The sequence below is a fragment of the Furipterus horrens genome, unplaced genomic scaffold (assembly GCF_987537825.1).
Source record: "Furipterus horrens unplaced genomic scaffold, mFurHor1.1.pri manual_scaffold_13, whole genome shotgun sequence".
Taxonomy (NCBI): Eukaryota; Metazoa; Chordata; class Mammalia; order Chiroptera; family Furipteridae; genus Furipterus; species Furipterus horrens.
The window spans coordinates 18,495,994-18,515,666 of record NW_028327183.1 but is presented as its reverse complement, the minus strand read 5'-3'; the positions used below and the strand labels follow the sequence as shown (position 1 = coordinate 18,515,666).

Sequence of the window (19,673 nt, the reverse complement as noted above, 5' to 3'; positions counted from 1 at the left end):
TTGCCTGGCCTCCTAGCTGATCTCCCAGCTTCTGCCCTGACTTGTAATGATTTACTCTCTTCACTGTATACCAAACGATTTTTTTAGAACACAAGTCATTCCTAAACAAATACCTCCACTTCCGGCCAAGATGGAGGCTTAGACGGACGCGCTAGGTCTCCCTCTACAACTAGAGAGGAATACAACTACTTCAAAACAAAGGATAACTAGAAATTCCAGAAAATAAAACTACACGGAAGCCCAACATATGAAGTTATAAACCAGCGGCGCCCTTTGGGCAGGTAAGAGTGAAAGGGGGCAGCGCTGTTTGCGGTCGCACCTGGGACAGCGGCGGGGAGAACAACCCCGGCTGCAGTCGAACCCCCGGCAGCTCGCGACCCCAACGCTGGGGAAAGCAGCCACCACATCGCCTTGAACAGTGAGGCCCAGGGGGGCGGGAGGACGGATCCCGGTCTCCTAGCGGAATAACTGAGTGCATCCATCTTGGATCCCTGCCCCCAAAGAAAGCGCCACAGGGCTGCGAAATAGGTCGCGGACAGGCACCGGTCGCTGGATTGTGACGACAAAGCACCACGGCACAGCAAGAAAGGCTGCCGAATGGCGGCCGGTCGCTGGGTCACTACGAGTACACAGGCACTGCCCCCCCTATAGCCGGCCCAAGAAAACAAAACGCATCTGTCAAAATGAGGCAGACAACTATAGAAATCCCGGTGGCACAGCTCACCAGGCAACAGATGGAGAACCTGACAGATGAACAGATAAGAAACCTGTCAGATGCTCAGTTCTGGGCCATTGTTATCAGGTGGCTTACAGAATTCACAAAAGATCTGGAAAAAGATGAGGAAGAAAGCGAAAAACACTCATAACGAAATGAACAAAACCACATACGAGACAGATGGTGAGGAAAAAAAATCCAGAGTTCATTTCAACAAACTGGAATATGGAGAAGGAACAAGCAGTCAACCAATGCAGCAAGAGGAAATGGGAAGCAACGATGAGAGGATCAGAAACCTCTGGGACAGCTATAAAAGACCCAACATAAGAATCATTGGTTTGCCAGAGAGCGAGGAAGATGAACTAGAACTTGAAAAATTGAGTGAAAATATAATAAAGGAGAACTTCCCAGACTTGGGGAAGGAAATAGACTTACAGGTCCAGGAAGCACAGAGAGTTCCAAAAAAACTGGACCCAGGGAGAACCACTCCAAGGCACATTATAATCAAAATGTCAAAAATTAAAGATAAAGAGAGAATCTTAAAAGCAGCAAGAGAGAAGAAAAGAATTATGTACAAAGGGGTCCCAATTAGACTATCAGCTGACTTCTCAAGGGAGACCCTGCAGGCAAGAAGGGACTGGCAAGAAATATTCAAAGTAATGAAAATCCAAAACCTACAACCACGAATACTCTATCCAGCGAAATTGTCATTCAGAATAGAAGGACAGAGAAAGTGTTTCCAGGACAAAATAAAACTGAAAGAGTTCATTAGATCCAAACCACTGTTATATGAGATGTTAAAGGGACTGGTTTAGAAAAAGGAGGATCAAGACAATGAAATCTAAAATGAAAACTGCATCACAAGAAACAACAGAAGCTAGGGAATTGAAACAAAGGCAAAACTAAACAGGCAACGAGAGTGGTAAAAGAACTATAGGTACGGGGAACATATTGGGGGGAGGTCAAGAGGAAGGGGGAATGGGGAGAGGGAGGGAGATGATATAGGAATTAAGGATCATGGTAGGAGGGAATGGAATAGACAGAGAGAGGTTGAGAAAAACTGTATGCACAACTAATGGACATGATCTAAAAGGGGGGGACAACTGGAGGGAGGGGGGCCACCGGGTGGAGGGGAGCAGAGGGAAGGGAAATTGGCACAAATGTAATATTATAATCAATAAAATACATTAAAAAAAAAATACCTCCCGTAGTGTCTCATTTCACCTTAAGTAGGAGTCAAATTCCCACTAATAAGGATTACCACATTCCTATACAATTTGTCCCACTCTGCCCATTGCTGCCTCTCAACTTTCTCTTCTTTAAAAAATTATTTATTTATTTTTAGAGAGGAGGAAAGGAAGGGAAAAAGAGAGGGAGATAAACATCGATGTGAAAGAGAAACATCAGTTGGTTGCCTTTTGCACATGCCTGGAATAGAGATCAACCCCACAACCCAGGCATGTTCCATGACCAGAAATTGAACCTGTGACCTTTCACTTTGCAGGACATTTCCCAACCAACTGAGCCACACCTGGTCAGGGCATCAACTTCCTCTTTTAATACTCTCCCTCCCCCCTTAACTCTGACCAGTCACACTGTTTTCTTTATGATTCTTAGCTTATCACTTCTGCTCCTGTGTTGCCTTGCCTGGCATGGTCTTTTCTCGGGTATTTTGTTTTTTGTTCTTCTCACCTCCTTCAGGTCCTCCCCAAAATGATACTTTCCCTGACCCTTCTATTTAAAATTGGAACAACCACCACCCTCAGTCACGATCCCTATTTTCTTTTTCTTCTTCTCCTTCTTCTTCTTCTCCTTCTTCTTCTTCTTTTAAGACTTTACTTATTTATTTTTAGAGGAAATGGGACCTGGCCCACAAGCTGGGCATGTGCCCTGACCAGGAATCGAACTGGTGACCTCTTGATTCACAGGCTGGTGCTCAATCCACTGAGCCATACCAGCCAGGGCATCTGTTTTCTTCTTTCCTTATTTTTTTCCATTGCACTTACCACAAGCTGATATGCTACACATTTTATTGACGTGTTTGTCCCCACTCAATAGCATGCAAGCTCCACAAAGGTAGAGAATTTTGTTTGCTTTGTCCTCTGCTGTTTTCAGGGCTTAAAGCAGACCCTGATATGTAATAGGTACCCAACAAAAATCTTTGGAATTGACTGCATGAAAGAGATTATGAGAGTAGAGAGACACCAGTTCTTAAAAGATGTTTAACAGCATGCCAAGGAGTTTCCCTCTTTTCTAAAATGAGCTCCACTACAAAGTTTTCATAAGAGAAGTAATAGAAATCAGATCCACACAATGAAAGATCACTCTAGCTACAGGTATAGCAAAGACTCGGGCAGACAGAATTGGGGCTAGAGAGAAGAGTTAAGGAGTTGTTGACAGAAATTCAAGCAAGAAAAATTGAGAGTGTGGGTAAAGACGGTGGCTGTGGACATAAAGAGGAGGGGAGCAAATCTGACATTTAGGCGTAGAAGAGACAGATCTTGGTGATCAATGTAACACATAGTTACAGCTCACACTAGAAGACACCCCTTTATCCTCCCAGATTGCATCATGGATTCCCTCTAGTCTTTGAAGGTTTTTGAAATCTTGGGTGGAGATTCTTAGATCACATCCTGGCTCTGTCCCTGATAAGGCAAGTTCCTGAAGCATCACAGACATACAATATTGGGCTTTACAAGGAACTCTTAGATCTTTATTTCCCATTTTCCTCACCTCTCTGCCCTGTTAAGGGGCCTCAAGAAAGGAAGAACTGACAAGAAACTTAAAACCACATTTACCTCTTCCTTAATCCTGACCTACCCTAATTCAATTTACTCTCCCACTGTTGAAACAAATACTACTGCCAGGCTCTCCACCCAGGCGTCCACCCCAAGGCCCAACTCAAGGAAGCAGGTGTTACTGAAGGCAATTGCCCACTTGATAATACAATTTACAGCAACCAAGATTCCCTGCCTGGAACACTTCTTCAGAAGGTGCTGGCTCCCTAGAACATAGGGGTCCAACCTCTATAGCTTGCACATGCTTAGCCACAGCAGAAAGCCCCAGTCCTCCAGAATCCATTCTCTACACCCAGCCCCTTAGCCAGTACCCTAGTCAGGCCTGATATCAGACTCTGGTAAGCAACACAGGGCTGGTGACCAAGGTAGGGAGTGGAATGTCACCCAAGTTTCAGGCCTTGACATCCCCACTGCAGGCTGATGCATACTGAGTAAAGTGAGGAATGCTGGAGTCCTCACATGAGAAGGAACTCAAGGAAAGCCTGACTGCTCTTTTAGTGCCACAGGGGACAGGAAAGACATACAGCCAACTATAGCAATGAAGAAACTCTGATCCTAGTACACAAGGAGCTGTGGTCTGGGTAAAGGTAGCAGAAGTGAGTAGTGTAACTGTTGCCAGTGGAAATTGTGTTCTTCTTGGGATCTCGAGAGAAGCATTTTGTGGACCCATGCATGGGAGACCGTGGTGTGGCAAGGTTCGAGTGGAAATCTGCCCCTAGGTTTCCAATGTCCCATCTGTCTGTCCCGCCTTGTCTTCAACAAGGCCAAAACAAAGGCCAGTATGCAGAGTCTCTGCTTCATATTACGGCTTAGTCCTTCGACGCCTGTGCTACCTGCTGGAAGCCCACAGAGCTGCTAGACTCACGTGGCTGCGTGTGTTCTGGGGCGAGAGAGAATGAATGAACGAACAGGGCACGTGCAGGTCAGAGAGAGAGAGAGAGCTTCTTTGTTCCCCTAGGGTTAGGACCAGGAGTCTTTTCAAAGTAACCGATCAACTTTCGAAGCTTTCCCAGGCTCACGATAGTTCACCCCCTAGTTAGACTGAAAGGCCTCTATGATCAAATACTTTTCCCGGCACCCTCTAACTACCTGGTACCAGAGGGTGGGGGGCGGACAGTGCTCCTGGGGTTAAGTCTCCTCAGAGGCAGTGTATAAACAAGACTGTAAATGTTATAGCTTCCTGAAAAAGCAAGCAGGCTTATGCTCCCCAGTGTATTAAGCTCAATGTTTGATTCCCTTTGTTTTCTTCCTTGTTAATAATTAGCTAACTATTTACCGTAACATAACCATCTGAAAGATCCTTCTTGACCCCTGAGAAAATCAGACTCTGGCTCAGTGGTTGACCCAGGGTCTCTTTTCCCAGACTGTAAAGGTGATAAAGACCCGAGGACAAGGGAGGGAGCACAAAGCTATTCTGAACAGTGGCCCCTGGTAGACAACTATCATGTTTTGAGAAGCACCTGAAGTACATGCAGCCTTTTGTAGGGATTCATAACTTAGAAGGACCCCTTGAAACTGGGTATGATTTTGTGTTTGTATAATGAGCAAATGTGCATTTTTCTGGAGAGAAGGTCTTTATCTTTCGTCAGATTTTCTGAGACGTAAAAAGAAAGAGATTGAATCTGTACAATCTTAACTACATTTTGCAACAGGGTAACATCAATGGCCACATGTGGAAGTGGCTCCTGAATTGGACAGGGCAAAACATAACACTTCCTCATCAAAGAAAGCTCTATGGGACAAAACTGCCTTAGATAAATGGTGTTTTCTCTGTGAAAACTCCTTGAGAAGGTTTGGATATCAGACTCTGACATTCAGATTTTTTCCTGGTGCTGTGGAATACTATACACAGACATTTGGGAGCCCGGCATCTGGACCTGCTGACTACCACCTAGCAGGGACCAGAAGATGCTTTTCTTTGGCTGCTTGGCATTCCACCAGCATGAATTCCTATCATGGAAAACACGGTAGGTGAAATGAATTATTCAGGGATTATGGTGTGTTTCAGTGACCTCATATTTGGGCAGTCTTCAAAAAACCATGAAGAGAACATTATAAAAGGCTGGATTAAAACTATCAATGTTTGCCCTGGCTGGTGTGGCTCATTGGGTTGGGCACTGGCCTCCAAACAGAAAGGTGGCCAGTTCGGGTCCCAGTTGGGGCACATGCCTGGGTTGCAGGCCAGGTCCCTGCTTGCTTGTAGCAAGCTCTGAACAAACAGTAGCTATAATTATCTTCCTTCTTGGTCTTCATGCTCCATAATTACTTCCTGGGAATGCCTCTGTTTTGGATACCCTGGATTTTTAATTACGATGAATACCTATTTCTTAATTAATGTCTGCTTCCTGCTTGGCCTTTCCAATTGTTCTTCCTGATTTACGAATCACAAATTAAAGAGGCTCTGATATGTGGCATTACATGTAAAGAAAGAGATGAGGCAGCTACTTGTACTGAGGACTATGCTAACTGCTTCATTAATTATTGAGTTCGCTGTGTTCATCACAGAGTTATATGTAACAGGGAAAAATGAAAACAGTCAAAACATTTGACAACAGAGCATTGAAATCAAATCTGGTAAATCCTTTCAAAGCAATGTCTTCCATAAATATTTGTTGACATAGATCAATGCTTATGATACTGTGTGAAGTGAAAAAAACAAAAACCAAACGCCCCTCCATGTCTCAGCATCCCCTACAGACATGTGCCAGGAGACATGACTAGAATGTTCAGTTATGGCTCTGGACCATAAACAGCTGAAATGTCCATTAACAACACCATGGACAAATTGTGCTATAATCACACATGGAACATTACACAGTAATAAAAACAAAAAACCTATAACTACATGATGAATCTTACAAGGATAACGTGAAATTTAAAAAGCAAAGCTTAAAAGAATACATGTGGTATGATTCCATGTATATAAAGGTCAAACTGGGGAAAATTTAATTGTATTGCTTAAGGTGATAAACTACAAGGAAGAGCAAGGAACTACTTACCATGACAGTGGGCACCTCTGAGGAATGAGGGAATGAGAGAGGGGAGAAGTCGTGGGAGGGAAGGGATACTTAAGCAGCTTTGGCACTGTTCTGAGGGTTTATTTGTTTTTGTTTTTTAAGTGGTAGTGCCTTTATATTATTAGTTACATTGTACCTTGATGCCCTAATTTTAATTTTGTAATCTAAGATGTTTTAAAATAAAATAAAGACCAAAGGAAAACAAGTACAATGCAAACCTGTATTTTCCAGTATGATCTCAAGTAAACAGATTTCCGCATGCATGGGGTGGGGGCGTGGAGGAATGGATCAACAGTGGTTTTCTCTGAGCAGCAAAATGGAAAGGAATTTATATTGTCCTTCTTATACATTCTGTATTTTCAATTATTTGCAATTAACAAGAATTACTTTAGTAATAAGAATAAAAGCAGAACCACCAACTTCCCAGTTCTGGCTCTTCACTTTGAGGAAGAGAAAGTTCTCTTCCCCCTGCCTGAGAGAGATAGGGAGGGAGGGCCACACAAGTGAAATCAATACAAGGAGCCACCGCAGGGCTGGTCATCTGCACCAGCGGAGCGGTAAGGCCTTCGGGGTCTCAGCTGGTGGAAACCAGTAAAGGTACTTTCGGGATTAACCCTGGCTGGTTTGGCTCAGTGGATTGAGCGTCGGCCTGCGAGCTAAGTGTCGCTGGTTCGATCTTCCAGTCAGGGCACATCAGAGAAGGAAAACTCTGACTCCAAAAAACCTCCGCTGCCTTGCGGCATACCTCTTCAGGGGAAAGGCTAAGGGAGTAAACCCCGACAGAAAATCCGGAGCCGGAGTCCCTACGGCGGTTTGACGTTGTAGTCAACACCGGCAACTCCTGCGGCGCACCTGAAGCCAAGCTGTATTGACTCCGTCTTTCCCTTGGATCCTTCAGCTGCGAAGAGAGGGGGGGTCTGCTGCATGGGCAACAGCAGACCCTCCATATCACCCTGCCCAGGCTCTGTAGCTTCAGCTTCACTGGAGAGGACACTCCAGCGTCATCGCAAGATGTCGATTCAACGCGGGAGGAGACAGATACCGTGTCACTCCCGAGTCGGACTGCACAGCCATTCTCGGCGGTGCAGATAGACTCTTAAGAAGCTACACCATCGTCTCTCGAGACGGACGGCTGCCGACGACGACTTTCGGGATTATCCAGAGCTCAAACCTGCCCGCTTTCTTTCAAGGCCTGGAAAATGAGCCAGCAGCTGAGTAAGAAGTAAGAAGTTATTATGACTGAATAATAACTATCACTTTTCTTTTCTTTTTTAAAATTGTTTCTCTATTACAGTTGTCCCATTTTCCCCCTAATTCCTCTCCCCTACCCTGCCCCCCCCTACTTTTTAACTCATTATTGTCATAACATCTCATGGAGGTATTATATGCATTAATCCAATCCTGACATTCACAAAAAAATCTGTAAGGTGGATATACACACATATTTTACACTGAATTTTACACCTTATTTTACACTGATATTCCAGGGCTTAAGAGGTGGAATGACTTGCCCAGATGTCTGAATCCAAAGCCAGTGACTTTTTCCTCTACCACAATTTATATTTACCCGTGCACATGTTGTAGAAGTCTTCTCATCTATTGTTTTTGTGGACAAAAAGGGACCACATACTAACCTGACAAGCTCAGGGGAGTCCTGTGTGGCAGCCTTACAAACTCAGGGACCTAACGTAAAACCACGTGGTCTGAAACTAAAACTTCCTAACTAAAAGCAGTTTATGGCAGGCAATCAAGTCCGAGGCTGGAATCTTCCCTGACAAAAGTCAGTCTTTACCTTAATTAAGCCTGGCTATTGTCTTTTTGCATCTAAGGCATCACACCTTTGGAATGTCAAAGTAATTTCCTTTTTCCGGACCCCTAAGCACAGGCACTTCACCAGAGGGAGACCACGCATCCCCCTGTTATTTTTATTGAATCCCCTTGTTATTATTATCATGTTAACAGTTAACTATCAGAGAAGGAAAACTCTGACTCCAAAAAACCTCCGCTGCCTTGCGGCATACCTCTTCAGGGGAAAGGCTAAGGGAGTAAACCCCGACAGAAAATCCGGAGCCGGAGTCCCTAAGGCGGTTTGACGTTGTAGTCAACACCCGCAACTCCTGCGGCGCACCTGAAGCCAAGCTGTATTGACTCCGTCTTTCCCTTGGACCCTTCAGCTGCGAAGAGAGGGGGGGTCTGCTGCATGGGCAACAGCAGACCCTCCGTATTACCCTGCCCAGGCTCTGTAGCTTCAACTTCACGGGAGAGGACACTCCAGCGTCATCGCAAGATGTCGATTCAACACGGGAGGAGACAGATACCGTGTCACTCCCGAGTCGGACTGCACAGCCATTCTCGGCGGTGCAGATAGACTCTTAAGAAGCTACACCATCGTCTCTCGAGACGGACAGCTGCCGAGAGATCCTATACCCACCCATGTAAAAGAAGTGTCTATCATTTTACTTTTTATCCAATCCCAAAGGTTTCCCCACGCCCCACCCCTTTGCTTTCTCCCGCCTCCCTAATCTATCACCGATGGATTTCATGTAACCCACTTACATCTTCTCTTTGGATTGTCATGGATAAACAAAGGTGCAAAACTGCTGTTTTCCAGGGCATTTTCTCAATCTGTTGAGATTTTTCTTCCCAGCAATCGTCATCAGTTTGGCTCTAATAAATTCACAAAAATTCTCTGTAGGTTTGAACGTTTCTTACATTGACATTGTAAACTCACAATTATGTAAAATAGCTTAGAATATCTGTATGATTGACCCAAGGATGCTCAGCTAGTAGGAAGCTACAATTTTTTTTTGTTGTTGTTGTTAACTTGTTTCTTTTCTTCTACCTCTTTGCGTAGTTATTACCTTCAGGAGTGAACAGTCAGATGCAATCCAAAACTAGCTTTCTCGTGCTGCCCCACTTCTTTTTTGCAAGAGGTAAGATTAAGATAGAAGAGTAAGGTTTAAGATTCTGTAGGCATTTTGGTTGTAACTGGTGATTTGCCTATCAACCTCAGGTTCCTAGTTTCCCAGGGTTCTCCTTACATTTTCACTTTGCCCTAAGGGAGTTAACCTTTTCAGCTGCTTTAAAGGAGTGTGCACTCCAGGATCATCTCCCAGGTGTGGGAGAGAGTGTTTCCAGGCTCTCTCAAGCAGTCTCCCCACCTGTGTGTTAAAGCTGCTAATACCAAAGTTCCCTGGGAGTGGATGCTTTCTCAACCCTATCTTGGAAGGTGGGCCATTTCTTTGGCAGGAGGGAGAGGGCAGTGGAATTTCCTCTGAGAAGAGACGGTTATGCAAAATGCAAGGAGGAGGAGAAAGCAGAGACGGGAGTTGGTGAGTCAGAGGAGAAAAGCTGCACGCCTGGGCTAGCAGTGAGCCTCTCTAAAGCTGAAGTATTAACAAGGTAAGAACAGTTTTCTCTGTATACACCCCCAAAGCAGGGCCATTATCCCAGGGCTAACGGAGCCCAGTATTGGGTAACCTGGGGCAGTTCAGCTGGGATTTCAATACCAATGGTGATGGAGGGGCGCTGACCTGGAGAACCTTCCTGAGAAAGCACAAGCTGCCTGCCAGGAGCTCCTTGATCCCCACACTGCTCCACCCCTAAAATAGTTTAAAGAGCCTAGAATGCCAGGGTCGTTCTTATGTATATTTTTTAGCAGGTCTCCTGAAGCATCTAACTCGTTCAGATCCTAGCTTCAGAGTTCAAGTCTCTTCCTTCAGCTTCTCTGTGCAGGTGCGTGCAAGTAGCAGACCAGAGATGCGGGGAGCTGCAGGTTTTCTCTGACTTAGGTGTAGCATGATCATTGGACACTCTGGGACCCGAAAGGCCTGGGTTCTGATTCCGGCGTGGCTATTTTCACCATTGAATCAATTAATTAAAGTTCAGTTTACTTATTCTGAAAAAGTGAGCGTGTGGATCATCATTGTCCTATACAATCGTACTTTTGAGATATTGTGGGTTTGATTCCAGATCACAGCAATCAAGCGAGTCTCACAATAAAGGGAGTCATAATCTTTTTACTGGTGGAAGTCTTGCCTTCAATTAGTAAAAAATTCAGTATCTGTGATGCTCAATAAAGCGAAGAGCACTAAAATCAGGTATGTCTGTGTATCTAATTGGATGGTTGTCATGAGCTTTCAGAGGTACAGAGCACCACTCAGATGGAAAATAAGACTTATGAGACCTGTCTTTATAGCCTTGGACAAGTCTGGAACTTCTAACTGGAATTGAAATACTTTTATAGGTGCAAAATAAAAATATCTGGCCTCTGCTTTTCTTACCCAGGTCCATGAGGGCACTTTAAACAGTAAAAAATACTTTACGAATGTTTGTTCATTCAGTCATTCATACAATAGATGTTTCTTGAGCACCTACTCTGTGCCAGACACTGTCGCTGGCAGTAGAGACATAGCAGTGGCGAGGGCCCAGGTCCCGTCCTCCTGGTGCTTTTGGTCTGGTTACAGTTTGTTACATATAGGCACCTATTGCCCAGGTATAGATAAGCACCTGGGTGTTGGCTTCCTCAACCAGTTCTGCCATATGGACACACATCGCCCAGATCCTTCCCTTCATGGAGATAAGCACCGGGGTGTTGATTGTGTTCGTTTCCTCAGCCCAGCTCTGCTGTTTGTTCTCTCTATCCTCTGTCTGAATACACCTTCTGCCATCTATAATTCCAGGTCGAGGCATCATCTCAGCCAAGAATCTAAGTTAGGAATGTGTCAGTGGCTGGAATGCAGGGCTCTGAAATTGATGTCTGTCTGTTTCTTCTCAGATTCTTCATGTTGTTTCTAAAAGGCTACCCTGTAGCAATTTGTGGGATATCTATAGCTCAACCCTCTGTAATCAGGCTGCTCTGTGAGGTCGCCTGTGAGACCTCTGTACCTGACAAAGGTGCCAGCCCTATGTCAAGATCCTAAAGTTCTCATGACTCTTCGATGAAGGGCCTGTCCTTTGTGTGCCAAGATGATACCATTTGCCCATCATTGGGGCAACATATTTTTAAATTATTTTTGGGGGTGGTGATGATGGGATGTGCTGAGGATCTTTTTTCTTCTTTTTTTCTTTTACTAACTGAGCTGGCTACAGCAAGGGAAGTAATCTGAGTAGTCTGTTGCTCTGCAATGGGGCTTTTATTTCAAACTAATAAATGTTTCTTAAAATAATGTTCCTTTCCCCCCACCAGTTTTAATTAATTCATGCTTAGTGTAGAAACCTTTTTTTTGAGTGAATTGGGCCAAATTGCCTCAAAACTATATCTCTGACTTACTAATATCTTGCTCCATGCAATGAGCATGCTATTGGTTTTGTGCTCAATACTCAATAGAATCACCTAAACGTTAGTAACTGATACTAAAGAGGCATTTGTATGCATTTTAGAAAAGGACAAGTTTCAGTTTCTGAGGCAACTCATTTATTTGCTTGCTAGTAGTGATTATGCTTCTTCCCACGGTCAACTGTTTATTTATTCATTCATTCAGCAAGTGTCTGATGAGCCCTAATCACCTGTAAGTTTTATGTGCTTGTAAATAACACAAGACATAGGCTTTACTCTTAAATTACAATTGCCAGTGGAAGAGACATTCACCTATGACTGTTTACTATAGAGTGACAGATGGATGCTGATGGAAACTTTGGGGAACACCTAAGTCTCAGGGGAAGGGAGAAAGCTGATATGTGGGCAGAATCTTAAGGGAGTAGTGGTCTTGCAAATGTCTCAGGGCTTCTAAATAACTGGGAAAGTCGGGAAGAACTGAAAGTAAAGTCTGGACCCTAAGGCACCAAAAACGAGGGGAATGACGGGAGATCAAAGATTAGGTCATCAAAGACCTGGGTACAAAGCTTGGGGATTTAGACTTAATACTGTATGTGGTGGAAAGTGTAGGGGAGGAAAAGTAATTTTTCCTTCTACTCTTTTAAGTTCTGGGTGAACTAATAATCAAATTAGCATGAGGCCCTAGCCAGGTAGCTCAGGTGGTTAGAGTGTCGTCCCGATACACCAAGGTTGCAGGTTCACGCACCCATCGGGGCACATACAAGAATCAACTAATGAATGCATAAATAAGTGAAAAAACAAATCAATGTTTCTCTTTCCTTAACATTTTTTTAAAAATTAACATGAGACAGATTAATAGGAGAAGATGACCAAATTTTCATATGAGGGTTCTGAAAGAGTATGAGACCTGAGGACTGATTGTGCAGTTAAGGCTTATATGCCATCTTGAACAAAGGAGAAGGGAGCAGGAGGGGGTTGTGGTCAGGACTTCCAAGGGCAGGAAGGTAATTCACATAAAGATGGAAAAGCAAACATTTTGAAAATAAACGTTTGCTGGGACATTTTTAACAATGAGATACAGAGAACTTTGATCATACCTAGCTTATATTAAACTATAGATATCCACCAATTATAGGCTTGCTTCCTGGAGCAGGTCTTCTATCTAAATTCTTTTATTCAGTTAAGGAAAAGATTAATGATTCTTTCTGAGTCTTTTGTTTCTTTAAAATAACCAGCTTAAAATAATATTTTGGGATGGCAAACTCTACTTCCCTCAAAAGTTACTGAAGGATTTTAAGGGGGGGGTGGGAATGACAGACTTGTGCTTTAAAAGGATAGTTTTAGGCAGCAATGAATGACGGGGAGAGCTGAGATGGAAGAGAGGCTACTCACTGACAAAGCCATGCTAGAGATGAGCAGACTTAGGATTTCTGCAACAAGGAGGATAGGGTTCAAGCATGCAATTGAACAGCCAGAAAAGAACACTCAGGAAGGTGGGCCATGAACTCTGAGATGGGGTGAGGTCACAGACTTCCCAAAAAAGCTTACCAACTCCAAGGAGTACAGAGGCGGTAAGTACAAAGAAATCAGGGAAAAGTGTTGATTAGATTAGAAGGGATTGCCATAAAAAGCCTCAGGTTTCCTTTTCTTCAGGGAGCCACATCACCTCGCTTCTCCAGGGTCTCAAGAAGGTCCATCTCTACCACTGATTACAGTCTCTGCAGATAGGAGTTTTGCCCAAGACACATCTTAAAGTATCACTAGTCTGTCATGGGTTGCCTAGACGGAGGATGTGTCTAGATTTCAGTGACAAGAGATGGGACTCACTTTACAAAAGCTTACCTTCTTTCTGGCCAGGGGAATTGCCCATGGAAAGAAAAAGCAGAGAGAAAGGATTCAAAGGGTTTCTATGGGAATTCCTGAAAATCATGGACAACTAAAGCCTGAGGACAACTGGGGACAGAGTTAGAAGACCTGGCCCCAGCTCGGAGAGAATGGGCAAGAAGCCAGGTGCTATTGACAGGCAAGGAGGGCTCAAAGCCTTTAAGCCCACTCAGGGCACTAAATTGACTCCAAACTGGAACAGGGGGAGGGAAGGAGTAACTTCGAAAATTTTACTTTTCTAATCTCAAGGAAATGTTAGCTTTTTCCTAAGTTGATTATAGAACTTGCTTATAGAATTTTATCCCACTTTCCTTATAATTGTGCACAGGTTAAGGTCTTTACTTTCCTCTCTCTTTTGCTCCATTGTTTCCTATCTTTGTTCCAAACTTAATCCTCATGCTCACATTGCCTTTGAGAGAAGATCTCTTGTTAAAGTCAACTCTTCAGTCTTTGCAGGGTGGGCTACTATCAATAATGGCCTAGTTTCTAATCATTTACTCTTAGGCTCAAGTTTAAACGACCTGGAAGCACACCTTAGCTGTTCCTGTTCTAACCTAAAGGGCCAAGGCAGGAATTACCATTCATTGGCATTTTCCTCACATATAGCAAAGTGCCTTTTGGCCACCAAAGAGACATGACCTTCACGGGATCCTTTTGGCACACAGGGAGGACATGCCTTATTGTAATGAATAGAAGAGAGGGGTTTCTGTGTCCCAGCCACACAAGGTTTGGCTTAGGCCATTACACACTTCCCATGAGGTTAAGGGGACTTCCATGGGAAGCCCATGAACTGGCAGAGAATTCTCTCCCTCCTCAGGAAGCAAGCAAGTAAACTACAAGAGTCACATCTGTGGCTGCCCAATTCCTTCTCCAAACTCCACTCCCTAGGCTCTCCGGAGCTATAGACATAGAGAATGGTTTATGACCAGGACGACGGCTTTTATAAGCAACAGATATCAAAGGTACATAACAACCCATGAGTACATATATCCGTACTCTTTGACTTAGCAATTCTACTGCTGGCTCATAAATGCGTGAACATAAAGTTCATTGCTGAAGCTCTTGAAATGGCAAAAGACTGGAAATAACTCAAAAGCCCACCCATGAGGAAACTGGTTGAATAAATTATGGTACATGCACACAACAGAATTCTATGTAGTGGTAAAAAGGAATGAGGAAAGCTCTCCAAGATACATTGTTAAGTTAAAAAAGCTCAGTGTGGCACAGTGAGGATTATAATGCAACTTTTTGCATTATGAAGAGGGGAACAAATTAAGAACACAGGTACATTTGAATTTCCTTGTTATGCAAAAAGCAACTGAAAGGGCACATAAAAACGAACTCAGTTGCTACCTGGGAGCAAGTTTAGAAATGGGCAGATGGAGGACAGGTGTTAGAAGTAGACTCTTCACTGACAGTGATGACAAAGCACCAGCTCACACGTAAACACTAGCTGTTAGTAAAACGAGAAGAGGTTACTGATTCAGAAGCTGATAAAATTTTGAGGTGTTCTTTCCCTCAGAACTATACTATGACCCACTTTAAAAGTATGTCATTACCCCTGTTTAGAAATAGCTCTGGACGTTTTCTAATTTATGACTTTAGGCCTCCTCCACAGACACACTGCTCGTCACAGGATTTCCCCTCACTTACCATGTGACGTGTTAGAGACTTGGAGTGCGACAGGCACGGCTGCAGGCTGGCAAGTACTCCCTTTATTTCCTTTCTGCAGGCAGAATCTTAGGAAGCCTTCTTTTAAATTCTGAGTCCGTGGATTTAATGTCCATAATAATGATACTTTCTTGTATATTGTTTTTGTTTGATTGTTTTTATTTTCCAATTATAGTTAATATTACTATCTTATTTTAGTTTCAGATGTACAGCATAGTGCTTAATATTTATATAATTTACAAAGTGATCCCCCAATATTTAATGACACTTTTTAAAACAATTTGAACCATGTGACTATCACCTATTAAAAACTTTTTTAAAAACTGGTAATAAGACTTGTCACCAGGAAAATAGGAAACACTAAATCCAGCTCCAGTTACTGACGAGAAATATATCTTCTTTATTAAAGGTTGGAGGAATAACTTCTGGGTTATACCATGATATGCAAATTAGCACCTTGCTACTATTAATATTTTACCCTTTGTGAAATAGCTATTTTATGTCTTAATAGTTATTTATGTTAGAAGGTCACCCACAATGATCCAGAATCACCTTAACCCCTTAAAGAGAGTTAAGATCTCCCTTGGCATAAATTCTAGCACAGCACCAAAACCATGGTCTCGTCACACAAAGCGAGCCCTGATGGATTGCCACCAGCCTGTGTGAGCTTCACCGCAAATTACAAAGTGAAATTCATTTCTCTAAATACTTAACATCTAACAACTAGCAAATCAATCTAATAGACTTGTTCTGTTGGGCGAAGGTACTTTCCTGTCACCTGCCAGAACTTTTAAAAAGTAACGAATATCTTAAATTCTTGATGAGACCACATTCCCTAGGGCTGTACAGTACACAGGCTGCCCAGCCACATGGGGCGGCCCTGAGTAGGTGGTGTGTCCAGTGGCCCAGCACTGCCCCGGCGGCAGCACAGTCGCAGACAGGCCACAGCATCACCACTGCAGCTCTTTACAGAGATGGTGGTTAAGGAGATGGTTTAACCTAAATAGTTTCAGGTAATTGATCTCCTACACATATGTGAGGTCAGCACTGGGTCAGCTCCTCATGTTCCCAGCCCCACAGGATGAGTCCAAACCAGGGGGACCCCAAGACACAGAGCAGGAAAGTCCAAACTAAAGCCAAGCAGCTTCCCAGCGTGCAGCCATAACCTTCAGGGGACTGGAAGTCCAGTGCTTAATTGAGGTAAAGGGAGATAGTGTGGCAATGTCAAGGTAGGAGGGTGGGTGATAGCCTCACGGCAGTTCCTAACAAGCCACCTTGTCCTCCTCAGTTTCAGAAGGAATCGCAGGGCTTTCAACCAAAACTTGGGCCAGCCTGCAGTTATGCTTTGCCCAGTGGCCTGTGAGAAGATATGCATGTCACCAGGGTGCCAGGATGGGGTTGTTCCCCTACACTGATGAAATATGGCTGAGTTCAGACATTTTGGTAACTCAGTGGACGAGACAGACCAGGAAAGAGGAAAAGCCTAAAATAAAATAGAATTTATCACCACACTAACTGCAAGGGACAGGAACTGATTCTGAGGAGGATTTGTGCGATTGGTTGCAAGAAGTCTCCAGCTCTCTGCACTGCTCACTGGTGGGGGTCAGGGAGAAGGAGGCGTTGGCTAGAAAGGGGATAGAAGGCAGACACCAAAATAACAGCCCAATACAGCCCCTCTGCTTGTTCCTTAAAGGTCTTCCACTTCAGCAAGATGATACTGCCCAAAAGAACGTCACTGCTGTTGTTTCTGGTTTCCCAGATGGCCATCTTCCTTCTGTTCATCCATTTGTATCATCACAACTTGGACTCCCTACCTAGTGGGAAGGAGCCCAAGCCCACGCATGTGCTGGTCCTGTCTTCCTGGCGCTCTGGTTCTTCTTTAGTGGGGCAGCTTTTTGGGCAGCACCCAGATGTCTTCTACCTGATGGAGCCTGCCTGGCACGTCTGGATGACCTTCACAAAGAGCACCCCCTGGAAGCTGCATATGGCAGTGCGGGATCTGATACGTGCCGTCTTTCTGTGTGACATGAGTGTCTTTGATGCCTACATGAAACCTGGGCCCCGAAAACAGTCCAGCCTCTTCCAGTGGGAAGCCAGCCGGGCCCTGTGTTCCCCGCCTGCCTGCGACATCTTTCCGCGGGATGTGATCATACCCCAGGCTCACTGCAAGCTCCTGTGCAGTAAGCAGCCCTTTGAGGTGGTAGAGGAGGCCTGCCGCTCCTACAGCCACGTGGTGCTCAAGGAGGTGCGCTTCTTCAACCTGCAGGTGCTCTACCCGCTGCTGAGGGACCCTTCCCTCAATCTGCACATCGTGCACTTGGTCCGGGACCCCCGGGCGGTGTTCCGTTCCCGACAGCACACCACAAAGGAACTCATGATTGACAGCCAAATTGTGATGGGGCAGGAGCAGGAGAAACTCAAGGAGGATGACCAACCCTACTATGCATTGCAGGTCATCTGCCAAAGCCAGCTGGAGATCTACAAGGCTGTACAGACTTTGCCCGAAGCCCTTAAGCGGCACTACCTGCTTGTGCGCTATGAGGACCTGGTCCGGGACCCCCTGTCCCAGACTGCCCAAATGTATGAACATGCGGGGTTGGAATTCTTGCCCCACCTCCAGACCTGGGTGCATAACATCACTCGAGGCAAGGGCACCGGTAGTCACTCCTTCCTTACAGATTCCAGGGATGCCCTCAACATCTCCCAGGCCTGGCGCTGGTCCTTGCCTTATGCAAAGGTTTCTCGACTTCAGAAAGTCTGTGGCGATATCATGGAGTTGCTGGGCTACCGCCTCGTCACATCTGAGCAAGAGCAGAGAAACCTGTCACTGGATCTTCTGTCTAACTGGAGCCCCACTGAGCAATTCTATCAAGAGGGTTGAGGAGGTTCTGCCCCCACTCGGCACCAGCCTCAGCCACGTTAACTGAAGGCTGCTTCTAAACCTTAATTATGTCTCTGCTGGTGTACATGTGAACATAAATTGTGCCCACACATGCTCCAGCTGAGAAATCTTTGTAGCTCTACTCAGGTCTAGAAAAGAGACTCAGTAACCTTATGTGAGCAGCGCATTCCACCACTGAAAAGGGAGTACTGCCTACCTCTCTTCTTGGCCTTCCTATTAGGGTGTACTTCAGAAACCTCATGGCCTGGGGTCCTATTTGGTACCACACAGTATCCGTGGAGTAAATCCATTAACTTCTTGCCCAGTGGGGAAGGGGAGAGACAGGAAAAATCAGGGAAATGGGTCTTTCAGCAAAGACCCCACTAGTACATCCCACAGGAATGTGAACTCTGAGCCCTTGGAGCTCCCAGTGGACTCAAAAACAGAAGGGGGTGGATGCTTACCCGTGACCTTGGCCATCACAGTTATCCATTATCGCGAATATGAAACAAAATCTCTGCACAACAGAGCAAGCTCTTAAGTTCATGGGCTGGCTGGGCCTGATTTAGATGTCATTTCTCCTCAGTGTTTTCCTCATACATAGATTTTTACCTGTGAAATTGTTATCTGTTAACATTAAAATTCAAAAATAAGATTGTGTTTGGAATGTCCCATTTTGTGTTTTCTAATTTTCTTAACAGCAAATGCTTGTTCTTAGAGGATCCTAATCTAAGAACATAATCATCTTCATATATATTTTTCTTTTGCTATTATTTACCACCCACACATAGAAAAATTATGAAGACAATGTTCAGTGTCTAACGACAAAGTCTAAGCTGATCAATACTAATTGATACACTGCCCTCTTAAGAAGTTGTAGAACGCAGACAACCAGCAACTAAACCCTTCCTTTCTAGTGTGAGGCATAAGTTGTAATAATACCATCTGCATCAATCTAGGGTCTGGGCAATGAGTCTGACCTCAGTCCTATTGGTGTTGTTTAGCTCTTCCTGGTCACCTGTCCTAACAAGAAGAGTTGTTTCTCCCAGTCTTTACAACATTTCCCAGATCTAGTTGTGAATCAGAATCATCAGTTAAAAATTCATTTTGCCATGCCTTATCTTAGATTTGCTGGAATTGGAATCTCCCAGGGCGAGGGATGAGAAATATATATATTGCAGGTGATCCAGGTGACTCTTCCATGGCCAGCCTGGCAATAGTATAGCCTGCCCTGGCAGCAGCACTGTTGGCCTTCTTACAGCAAGACAGGTGACTTCTCATGACATGCCAAGAATCTATACCACTTCCTCCTGACACTGGTGCTATCCTCAGGTTGGAAGGAATAAGAAGGTCTATATCTGTCTACACCTCCATGGTCCTCTGAGTCCTAACTTTTTAAACAGTTCATTCTGTCCCAACCTGAAAGATA

At 44.5% G+C, this 19,673-nt stretch overlaps 1 protein-coding gene across 1 annotated transcript; it reads left to right on the top strand.

Annotated features, from left to right (window-relative positions):
* The first annotated feature begins 9,623 nt into the window (after nt 1-9,623).
* On the top strand, nt 9,624-18,855 carry CHST4 (carbohydrate sulfotransferase 4). Its single transcript, XM_090259419.1, has 2 exons — nt 9,624-9,932; nt 17,057-18,855. Exon 2 carries the CDS (start codon nt 17,075-17,077, stop codon nt 18,242-18,244), a length of 1,170 nt encoding a protein of 389 aa, XP_090115545.1. The 5' UTR covers nt 9,624-9,932; nt 17,057-17,074; the 3' UTR covers nt 18,245-18,855.
* Nucleotides 18,856-19,673: the final 818 nt, after the last annotated feature.

What these genes read in the sequence shown, in the direction of transcription:
- CHST4 (XM_090259419.1), top strand. Translation starts at nt 17,075, where the DNA reads ATGATACTGCCCAAAAGAACGTCACTGCTGTTGTTTCTGGTTTCCCAG.